We start from the raw sequence: 12,708 nt of genomic DNA, 5'->3' as shown, positions 1-12,708 counted from the left end.
TAATATGTTTCTCCAAACAAGATATTGCTGACAACATTTGTAGCACACGCAACTTCAGCTCTTAAACATCATTTTACTAAGAAGTATTTTATGCATGGTACTGATTTCACCACTTCTAACTCCAGTCTAATTTCACCTTTTTTTTTACCCACACCTTGTTTATAAAATCAAAGTTTGTTACAGTATTAATGTTGTAACTTAAAATACTGTGAACTTGAAGAATAATAGAACAGTCCCCAATCTTTTTCATTTTCTTGGCCATAATGATCCCATATGATGGTCCTGCTTTAATACATATATATTCTTATCATAGCTGCAACACCTTAAGAAGTGTTGCCCATACCCATTTCTGACAATGAATCAACAGTTTGAAGTCCCTTTCTCTCATTTACTTCCTACAATAGGGACCTTTCCCCAACACTGACCAAATATCTCCAGCATTTGTGCAAAAGCAGTGAACACAGGCAATCATAATAATCAGTTGGGAGGTACAAATATCTGACCAAATATATACCTGAAGTGTATAATTTTGCATAAACATCCAAGAATGGAAACATTTTCTGCCAAAAGAAATTGAGGTTTGTACCCAGTGGCAAGGGCTATGCTGCACGGGCAACTGCACCATGCTAGCAGTTTAGAGATTTTCTCATGTGTGTGATTGAGGTGGCTGCAGAAGTTGCCTTCCTGGAAGCCAGTCATTGTATTGTATTAAATAAACCATTGCTTTTTGCATCAAACCAGTCTTCAAACTGAAGATGATAACTACAACACTAGCAGTAGCAGCAGCAGCAACCTTACATACTGTAATACAGATTGTAGAATAATAATTGCTGCCAGTTGTGAGTAATAGCAGTTATTATTCTACACCATAGACATGAACAGTAATTGTAGGATGTGAGGTCTGCCAGTTATGCACAACACCATTTTTTCAAGTACTCGAACTTGTTTCTGCACCACTATGCCATCATCAGTGGGTTTCCATTTTATTTAATCTGTAATGTGAAACATTTTTTTCTAAATTATGTGAATATTTAGTTCAAAAAATAGTTTGTTTCTTTTTGTTAATACCTTTACACTTGCTGTGCATGATTTTTCAGGACCACTGGTCACCTGCAACCAAACGATGTTGATGAGAAATTTTGTTGGGAGTTAATCTATCATCTAAACGTATTTCGTGCCTATATTCATTTTTATTTACGAAAACGTTTTGGTTTACCTATATAGGTCAAGGGAAGTGTCCAATTCCTGTAGATTTTGTAATTTTTTTTTTGTTCATCATTTTGTGTGTTTTGGGATTGTTTGTGTTTTTTTACTGTTATATTTAGCTTGTCCCCAACCTAAAACCCCCAATCTCCCACAGTTATATTTAGCTTGTCCCCAACCTAAAACCCCCAATCTCCCACAGTTGTCCCGTTAGTTCAATTGTATTTTTGGAGGAAGATGTTACTGTCTTATTTATACGTATTTTCGTGTTTGTTAATGTGTGTATTGGAGATGCCTAGAATAGCAATTTCCGCTATATTGATGACATCATGGGTCAAAGCAGACGGGTGGAATCTGACATTTCTGCAATCCCACTGAAAGTAGTTCTCTATAACTTAAGTTCCATTATCTCCTGCATTATATTTGTGGGGAGGGTGCTGTTATATTTCTGCAACACAGGTTTGTTGAATCCACTTAAAAACTCTAGTATTATCAGAATTTCATTTCATCTTTATGTCCATATGCATTTACGAAAACGTTTTGGTTTACCTATATAGGTCAATGGAAGTGTCCAATTCCTGTAGATTTTGTAATTTTTTTTTTTGTTCATCATTTTGTGTGTTTTGGGATTGTGTTGTGTTTTTTTACTGTTATATTTAGCTTGTCTTTACCAGTCAGTAGATCATAGTTCTTGGTGCCATCCACCTTAGCCCATAAGCAAAGCTTGTGTCACACACTAATCATTCATGCACACGCATATCCTGTGGGATGTCCATAAAATAAACCAATTTATGCCAGAATTCCTGAATCAGACAGCTTTGGTGTTAGTTCCTTCCTAATATGTCCCCTGAATCAGTTCTTCAGATGACAGTATATCAACAAACACAAGGTGTGTCTGTATGCAAAATGGATGAGGATAATAGCAAGTTCCAAATGAAAGTCTAGGATGAATTTTATCTATTTTGTTATGGTGTTCAATACTGTTAAGACACATTTTGGCAGTCAGAACATTATGAACTCAAAGCTTTTCCCAACAAAGATTACTGAATCTCACATCTGGGTAAAATGGTTATCTTTTACGTGGCCACCTTGCACTGAGCTACTTTAACAACATTCCAAAAAACTTGTTACAAAGTACATATGCCAACCTTCATACATCTCTATCATGTAATGTGCATAAAAAGGAAAATTCACATTATCAAACTATAAATTATGGGAAACAGTTGCTAGCCAGTAATCACCTTCTTGAGGCAATGCATCAGTACTGCTGATAGATACGAAAGATACTTAGAAGAAATAAGTTTCCTGCACTGGGTCATTCATTTTCATTTCATTTTTTACTACATTTCATCTGCTTTTATGCAAAATGTTTAACCCATTAAGTATACAGGGTGTCCCAGCTATCTTGTCCACCCAAAATATCTCTGGAACAATAACAGCTATTGGAAAACGACTTTCACCGGTATCAATGTAGGGCTGGGGCCCATGAATGTACATATTTGGAAACATTCTAAAACGAAAGCATGTGTGTTTTTTTAACACAAACTTATGTTTTTTTTTTAATGGACCTCCTATATTTTTTCTTCAGCAATCCATAGCATGACAAACCACATACGCAATGGCGTTGATTGCATCGCAATATTCCCATTACATCCCGAGATATTGAGACGCGAAGTTGACGCTTGAAACACCCGACATGCGCTGCTAGCGCACGTCCTGAGGCTCAGGCGTGAACCCCATGCTGCCCGTAATCGCGATGTGATTGACATGTGTAATCACACCTCCAAACTTATCAAGAGGTCCGAAACGAATAATACGGTCTGCTGCGATTACGGGCAGCATGGGGTTCACGCCTGAGCCTCAGGACGTGCGCTAGCAGCGCATGTCGGGTGTTTCAAGCGTCAACTTCGCGTCTTAATATCTCGGGATGTAATGGGAATATTGCAATGTAATCAACGCCATTGTGTGTGTGCTTTGTCATGCTATGGTTTGCTGAAGAAAAAATATGGGAGGTCCATTTAAAAAACATAAGTTTGTGTTAAAAAACACATATGCTTTCGTTTTAGAATGTTTCCAAATATGTACATTCATTGGCCCCAGTCCTACATTGATACCGGTGAAAGTCGTTTTCCAATAGCTGTTATTGTTCCAGAGATATTTTGGGTGGACAAGATAGCTGGGACACCCTGTATATCCTTGACATCTGTAGCTATGATATTTTTTCAGCATGAACAGCAGCACACACTAACCACTCAAAAGTAATATCCTAGGGATTATCTTTCGCACTTTCATACGTATGCATTTAAACATTTTTAGTAACCTTTTATTAATAATAAAGTGCATCTCTTTTAGGATGTGTGGAAGGTAAAGTGGCAAATCAGTTGTTCTGCAAATGTTATGTATCTTTGTTGCTCTGACACAGTCCACAACCTGAATGATCTCCTTACTATGGCTCTGTGGAATGATCATCATATCCAACCTGTCCTGTATGACCAGTTGTAATTGCTAAGCAGGCAATTCTCATGATGTCTAAGCCCCAGTCCTTCATTGTACAAGGAATCTTAGGTGTTTAGATCCTGGAAGTTCTTCAGCTGTGTAAACAGTTGTCTTTGCTGACTAAAAGTACCTATAAAACAGTTCATTATAACACTGCTGTATGAAACAACAAAATAAAAATAACCGGTTTCACCAGAGGTATCTCACACTATTTTCTGTAAGTGTAACCTCTCAATGTAAGTCACAAAATGTGCTAGTTTATAATGCCACAAAGGAATTTTTAAGTAATTAAATTTACATACCGAACTGCATAAGTGATCTCATTGACGAAAGGTTGACCTATTAATACATCTCACAGACGAAAGATTGACCTATTAATACATTTATTACATATCAAAAGCGTAAACTGTGTATTATAGAAGCCATGTTAAGCCCACAAGTTTTATGTGATTCTTCATATAATTTTAATTGAGGTGACTGAGTTCTCAATAGAACACTGTAACAACTACACAAGAAAACACACTTTTACATGTGTTTCGCAAACACTATTGAATATGATCCAGGTCTTTATTTCCAATCCAGTTTTCTAATATTACAATGAAAGAGTCTACAACCACCAAAGAAATTAAACTATTATTATAAACAATGATCAAACAAACACTGACAAAAACCAAATCAAAATTTAAATTCATAGATGGAATTTTGGAACCAACCTCAGTTAAAACAGGAGTAAGACAAGGAGATGGGACACCACCACCATTATTCAACAGCTTTAGACAAAGTAATGAAAGAATTGGAAATAGAACTAAGAAAACAAAACTTTTGGAAGGCAACTGAACAAAGAAGAGGTCACGGATAATTGAATGTTTCATATTTAGCGTTTGCAGATGACTTAGCAATTCTAATCAACAGTGAACAAAAAGAAGTAAAACAAATTGCACAGAGGAGACTGGACTGCAAAGCTCCTCTGAGAAGACTGAATTCATGTGTTCCAAGTTGGATATTCTGAAACTTAAAACAAATTATGGTGAAATCAATTATCAAACACTAGGTACCTCAATGAAACTACTGAACCAACATAAGTTGAAAAAATAGCACAAAAAACAGACTGCAGAAAATCAAAGTGCCCAGATTTGTTCCAAATTTGTATAACAAAAAATGCCTGTCAATAGGCACTAAAATCAGACACTACAACAGAGTAACCAAACCAACAGTCACATATGAAAGTGAAACACATTCATTTAATGGAAAATTAGATTTACAAGAAATTAAGAAAGTAGAGAGAAAGATTAGAAAAATTCTGGAGCCATGATACACACAAGATGGATACAGATTGCAAATCACTGAGACAACAGAAAAAAGTGTCGAACATCAAAATTGATGAATGAAATTCTATGAACACCTTGACAGATTATCTGGAAACATACTAACTAAACGTCAACTGGACTATGTGACATCACTTACAGCATCAATACCCTGGATAACTGAAGTTAAGAAGGATTTGGCAAAAGTAAAAATTGATGTAACAAACACATCAGGCATAGATACATTCAGAAGCAAAACTGATAAGTGGAAGCTTACTCCAGAGATAGAACCAAAGTGGATTGAAAAAGAAAGGTCTTTGGAGAGAACATGAAGAAATATTGGAAAAATAAGAAGAACCTTGAGAAAGAATGGCAGTTGCCTGTTTATTTTTCTCCAATGGGAACATTTGCTGCTAATAATAATAAAGACTGATTAAAAGTTACAATGGGGCCGACACCTAAAATTTTCTGAATGACAACAACCTGTCAAACTGGCTGTCATTTGTTGAATTACAATAATTTCATTTTAGATTCTCCTCAACAACACACTCAGCTGTGAAGCCACTTTCAAGTGAGTTTTGATGAGTGAGCAAGTGGCAGCAGTGTGTATCTCTACACCCCTGCCTCTCACTTCTCTATGCTGTATAAGGACGATGTGTAATGCCAAGCATAGGTGCCACCCCTGCTGCTTGACAGTTTTACAATTCATATATTTATAGCAGTAGGCATGTATTTAAACATGTTATAACATTATTTGCAAAGTAACAAACTGTTTTGAAAGATGAAGGAAGGTTTCACTTTAATGTCTTGTTCACAGCAATTATTGATGACCAAATATATGGTTTACCATAGGAAGGCTCATTATCATAAATGCTAAGAAAATTTCACCAAGTACGAGAATGAAAGACCAGAAAATTTGGGCAAATTGCCAGATCTTTGTATCTTGTTGTTACATTGGTATAGTTTTTCAGCCCTTTCTTCTCAACTGTCAATTGTAAACCAGTGAATATACACTGGGCTCCTCTGTAAGTGCAGAAAATGGGAATATTTGGTTTTACGTATGAGTGTTTCTTGTTTTAGATGCTGTCTGCCTGTTTCAGATATGTCAGAGTAATTAGGAATATGCACACATCAGCCCTGGCTGATGATGAAAAGATAATGTACTATAAGTGAAATGGAAGTGGTATGAATATCTGCCTGCCTATATAATCTAACACAAAAATCAGGAAACAAGTGTAGAAGCTACGCTTTTCTAGCAGTTTTTCAGGGTTCTCAGTTAACAAATTGGATGATCCTTGTGGATAGTGCCATGACGCAACTAGAAGTTTGCTCCAGCCCTTAAGGTGAATGTAATACTAAATCTCACAATCGGATCCAACTACTATTACAATGTGAATTTCCTACCCACTGCAACAGATGGGTCACCTTAATACACAGTTAATGTACGTCTACAATAAAGTTTGCTCCAACCCATAAGATGAATGTAATACTAAATCTCACAATCGGATCCAATTACTATTACAATGTGAATTTCCTACCCATTGCAACAGATGGGTCACCTTAATACACAGTTAATGTATGTCTACAATAATGAGGATTTTTTTCCCAAATACCGCCCCCTTGATTTCTTAAGCTGAACCAAAATTTTATATTTTATTAACCTACTCATAACTACTACAGACTGCAGTATTTTCCTGCATACATTTGTGTGCCTCGCTAAATGCATTTCTGGATCTGCAACTGTCCACAATTTCTCAGCCTATAGTATGAATATTTTCGAGTCTTTTCCCACTACATTAGAGGTATGTGGTGAATATGAAACTAATGTAAATAAACCCCTGCATACATTCCACACATATTTGCTATGATCACTTTTGATTAGCGGAAATCAGGTACTGTCACTCCATTTCTTCCGTTTTATTATTTCCCCAAAAGCCATTTCAATGTCACAACAGGATACATTCACTGTGTGTGTGTGTGTGTGTGTGTGTGTGTGTGTGTGTACACCACATGTGGTGGCGGTGGCTGTTGCTCCACTGTTGATTAATGCTGTTTTTGATACAATTAATGGTGAAGTCAATAACGACAGCTCGCGCACAAATGAGGTCCCGTGATTTTACACATCACATCGCAGCTAGCAGACTGGATTAACGCTGAGATTTAATGTTTTTGTTGGCAAATGGATGAAGATGGAAACGGAGCAAATCACATACTAAGGCCGACACGACTTACACGGTCTTTCTCCATTTGCCTTATGTATGTGACTGAAACTGCACAAATTCTTTACTTTTCGCTGAAGTAACAACAATGTCCAATGTAAATATTGGGTTAGTTTGCTCTTTAACTACGCAAGATGTCTCTAAATCTATCGTCAATAAACACTAATTTCTATACACATATTATACGAAAAATTTGGAAAGCAAATATCCGATGACATATTACAAGGAAATGAAAACAGAAAACGCATACACTATTTTCAGTCATACGTATTCGCTAGTGACGGGCCTAAATACATATATACTGAGTATAAAATTATTTCACCTGGCACTGGAGTGACAGACTCAGCAGCACGAAAGGCAATATTAGCAACAGCAGACAGTCATACCTGCACGCTGTAGGTATTTTATTCCCTGCAACACGGAGTTTCAAAAGCTCCTTCTTCTGCAGCCGCCCTACAAAAATTTCATCCTCGCTTTCATCACCTTCCATTACTACATCACTTTTTCCTGAAATCACACTACGCGCCATTACCGTTTCAAATTCAAACTTCGCACGGCAAAGAAGTCGTGATAGTCGACACTAGTCGTCTCTACCTGGTCGATACGGTGTCAAGATGTAAAAACAATGGTCCGCTACACGTAACGATCTGTCTGAATAAATGTCTGCGCTGCCCACACCCGCAGACTCAGAGACAGTTCTTTGCGCGTGGACAGACGATTTGCGCAGGTATGTGATGCGAACAAACTTGGGAGTTGGAGTGGCAGTTTTGAGCGAAATTGCACGAATCTATGGGTTCAGATCACACAGATCTGCGCAGACAATTAGGAGCGTATGGACAGTAGGTAGTCGCAAATCTGGCACGCAGAACGTGTTTGAGTCAGCTGTTTGTTCAGTGCAGTGTTTTTCGTCCGTGTGTGTATAGTGAAGTTTAAAGTGGAAGATTCATGTCAGTGTTCTTGAGAGGTCATTGCCGAATTTATCGAAAAGTGTAGGAGTCATACATGTTCGTGGAAATTAAGAGCAGGGAATACGGCGATAGAGAAAAGAAGGCAGCTGTTTAATTCTTTAATAGAGAAATTACAAGACGTTGACCCTACAGCAAACTGGGAAACACCAATTTTTTTTTTTTTTAGATTAGATTTACTTTCATTCCAATTGATCCGTAGTGGAACATGTCAGAAAAACAACAATACATGACAAATATTTACAACTAAAACAAATAAGCTAATGTACCATTCCACAGGTCCCAAATGGAATGATCGTCATTTTTTAATGAACACTAAGAGTCATTTTACAAATACTAATGCACTGAATTTAAAATAAAAAAGTTTTTTATTTCTTTATAAGGTAATACAACTATTGTAATATTTACAATGAACACATTACTGCACTGAAATGGTGCAGAAGTTAGATTATACTAACACACACACACACACACAAATTTTCAATGAACAATGAAATAAATAAATCCATTGCAGGCTGTTTACTACAAAGACCTAATCAAGGTAACGAAATATATTCGATCTGGCGCCAGGGGATTGCTAGCATACTACTTTCATTCACAAGGATAGGGTCTGACATGTGGGCCACCAATTTTGACCAAGTCTTCCAAGGATGTTCTACACTCCTGGAAATGGAAAAAAGAACACATTGACACCGGTGTGTCAGACCCACCATACTTGCTCCGGACACTGCGAGAGGGCTGTACAAGCAATGATCACACGCACGGCACAGCGGACACACCAGGAACCGCGGTGTTGGCCGTCGAATGGCGCTAGCTGCGCAGCATTTGTGCACCGCCGCCGTCGGTGTCAGCCAGTTTGCCATGGCATACGGAGCTTCATCGCAGTCTTTAACACTGGTAGCATGCCGCGACAGCGTGGACGTGAACCGTATGTGCAGTTGACGGACTTTGAGCGAGGGCGTATAGTGGGCATGCGGGAGGCCGGGTGACGTACCGCTGAATTGCTCAACACGTGGGGCGTGAGGTCTCCACAGTACATCGATGTTGTTGCCAGTGGACGGCGGAAGGTGCACGTGCCCGTCGACCTGGGACCGGACCGCAGCGACGCACGGATGCACGCCAAGACCGTAGGATCCTACGCAGTGCCGTAGGGGACCGCACCGCCACTTCCCAGCAAATTAGGGACACTGTTGCTCCTGGGGTATCGGCGAGGACCATTCGCAACCGTCTCCATGAAGCTGGGCTACGGTCCCGCACACCGTTAGGCCGTCTTCCGCTCACGCCCCAACATCGTGCAGCCCGCCCCCAGTGGTGTCGCGACAGGCGTGAATGGAGGGACGAATGGAGACGTGTCGTCTTCAGCGATGAGAGTCGCTTCTGCCTTGGTGCCAATGATGGTCGTATGCGTGTTTGGCGCCGTGCAGGTGAGCGCCACAATCAGGACTGCATACGACCGAGGCACACAGGGCCAACACCCGGCATCATGGTGTGGGGAGCGATCTCCTACACTGGCCGTACACCACTGGTGATCGTCGAGGGGACACTGAATAGTGCACGGTACATCCAAACCGTCATCGAACCCATCGTTCTACCATTCCTAGACCGGCAAGGGAACTTGCTGTTCCAACAGGACAATGCACGTCCGCATGTATCCCGTGCCACCCAACGTGCTCTAGAAGGTGTAAGTCAACTACCCTGGCCAGCAAGATCTCCGGATCTGTCCCCCATTGAGCATGTTTGGGACTGGATGAAGCGTCGTCTCACGCGGTCTGCACGTCCAGCACGAACGCTGGTCCAACTGAGGCGCCAGGTGGAAATGGCATGGCAAGCCGTTCCACAGGACTACATCCAGCATCTCTACGATCGTCTCCATGGGAGAATAGCAGCCTGCATTGCTGCGAAAGGTGGATATACACTGTACTAGTGCCGACATTGTGCATGCTCTGTTGCCTGTGTCTATGTGCCTGTGGTTCTGTCAGTGTGCTCATGTGATGTATCTGACCCCAGGAATGTGTCAATAAAGTTTCCCCTTCCTGGGACAATGAATTCACGGTGTTCTTATTTCAATTTCCAGGAGTGTATATTAAAAATAAAAAAGAGACATGTGTTTCAGTTCAAATGGTTCAAATGGCTCTGAGCACTATGGGACTTAACAGCTGCGGTCATCAGTCCCCTAGAACTTAGAACTACTTAAACCTAACTAACCTAAGGACATCACACACATCCATGCCCGAGGCAGGATTCGAACCTGGGACCGTAGCAGTCTCGCGGTTCCGGACTAAGTGCCTAGAACCGCGAGACCACCGCGGCCGGCAACACGTGTTTCAGTGTTCTGCTAGACATTTCCTAGTTTTTGGAAAAATATGGAGGTCAAAATTGACGACGGAAAATTGTATTTTCAGTGTTATGCATCAAAAGATCGTCTAGAAACAAACATTTTTATTAGTGTAATATTGGGTGCAAATTTTATAATGTTCGAGTTATTAAGGATTTGGGTTTTCATGCTATAGCTTCGGTACCCATCATTCAATGCGTCTACCAGAGTGATGTCGATAATCGAGTAGTCATGGCACTACAACACCAAACCGCTGGTCCATGTCTGATTCTTGGTCGTCACATTTTTTGGTTCGACTTTTCTGGTGTATCTGATAATATTCTAATAATCAGAATACTGTACTTTGATTTTTGGAAGTAATAACCAAAGAAGTACATATAGGGTGTTTCCGTAAGAGCGTGCAAAAATTTAACAGGACACGGATGCTCCACTGAACAATTTGAGGTTGGGAACATGGGGTTCGATAAGCCAGCTTAAGGAGATAATAGGAATAAAATGAACATTACTGTTTACTTTTTTATTTACATTAGTTAACTGCAAATGTCATGATTCACACAAGGAACTTACCGTTTTTACTGTGTCTTGCAAAATATGAGGAAAGTGAGGGCCATCAACCTCAATCCAAGCATGACATCGACCAACAAGTTTCTGATGCACCCTGGTGTGTTTCGAATCACATCATAGGCAGCTACAATTCTGACATCTAATTACATCTCTGTATCCAATGGGGGTCTCATACGCAAGTGACTTTAGATATCCTCATAGGACAGGTCAGGTGACCTCGCAGGCCATGAAATAGGACCTCCCCTTCTAACCCAGCGACCAGGAAATATTGTACCAGTACTGTTCCATCGTATTGGACTCTACGTCTCTGAATCGCCCTGGGTAATGAATGGGTCTGTCGTTGATTCATAGCACATTCTTTCGTGGGATAACGTAAATACGATACAACATTTCCATCTTATGGACAAGTAAAGTAAAAAAAGAATACTTCCTGGTAATCAGGCTCATCCTCCTTGTTTCCTTGCAGCAAATAAACGATGTACATGAAAAATAAACAGCATGGTATGTGGAAACTTCTATGCATGTTAGTTCTAAATAAGCAAGAAAACAGTAATGCTAGACAAAACGGTAGACAAATTTACTTCCATATCTCCTTAAATTGGCGTCTTCAACCCCAGATTCACTATCTCAAATCGTTCAGTGGAGCGTTCTCTATGCCCTGTTATATTTTTGCACTCTCTTGTGGAAATACCCTGTATAATGTATTGAGAGCTATTTTCATCATAATGCACGATGTGCTTAATAAGACTTTCGTAGATGGTGATGATCAAGCGACTTGCAATGTGAAAGTGATAGCACCAAAATGTGCCACTTTTGGTCAGCTGAGTGACATTTACTTTTATGAGATGTAAACAAATTCATCACACAACTTCAAAATCATACAACATCATAGCAGAGCAGAGAATTAATGATAGGGTGGATGCTATCAAAATTCATGCATTGGTCAACAACGAGTAGTCCATGCCTATCTGTCAAGATATGCTTTTATATGCTTGGTGTTCATCCAAATTGATATCTTAAAGATCTATTTCTTGCAACGTGAATTAGATATGTTTCCAATGAACAATGTACTGGAAAACATGTCAATGCAGTGAGATTTTGTGCGTGTGTTGTGCATGGTGTGAGAAATATTTACTTGTCTATGATAAGTTTCACCTCACTGATTTTAAGAACGGTCACAAATAGATGATCAGTTAGGACTATGCAGTAATATACTTTAGATGTATTTTTGTTCTGTGTATCACGGTGAACATAACTGTCAATATATTACAATATATACTTACTTGATTATTGCTCACACCTCCCAATCTTTTATTTTTTTTAAAAAAGGCGAAGTAAAGTATTACGATTATTAGAATATTATCAGATACACCAGAAAAGTTGAATGAAAAAACTGCCACGATCAAGAATCGAACATGGACTAGTGGTTTGGTATTGTAATGCCCTGACTACAAGACAACAGATCTGTTAGACACATTGAATGATGGATGCCCAAATTACTGCGTGAAAACACAAAAACGTTAATAAATCGAACATTACTAACTTCGGACCTAATATAATACCAATAAAAATGTTTGTTTTTAGACACTTTCGATGCATCACTCTGAAAATACGAGTTTCTG

At 39.3% G+C, this 12,708-nt stretch overlaps 1 protein-coding gene across 1 annotated transcript in view; it reads right to left on the bottom strand.

The window, feature by feature from the left end:
• The window catches only part of LOC126249214 (uncharacterized), a 255,126-nt gene extending 247,372 nt beyond the window's left edge, over window positions 1-7,754 (bottom strand). Inside the window, exon 1 of the mRNA XM_049950868.1 lies at window positions 7,609-7,754. Coding sequence (XP_049806825.1) covers window positions 7,609-7,751 — 143 coding nt within the window. The 5' untranslated portion in view covers window positions 7,752-7,754. The remainder of the gene's footprint in view (window positions 1-7,608) is intronic.
• Between the last annotated feature and the right edge of the window lie 4,954 nt (window positions 7,755-12,708).

This window comes from Schistocerca nitens, chromosome 3 (genome assembly GCF_023898315.1).
Source record: "Schistocerca nitens isolate TAMUIC-IGC-003100 chromosome 3, iqSchNite1.1, whole genome shotgun sequence".
Classification (NCBI taxonomy): Eukaryota; Metazoa; Arthropoda; class Insecta; order Orthoptera; family Acrididae; genus Schistocerca; species Schistocerca nitens.
Note: the sequence above shows the minus strand (reverse complement) of the source record. Positions and strands in the feature narration are given on the sequence as shown.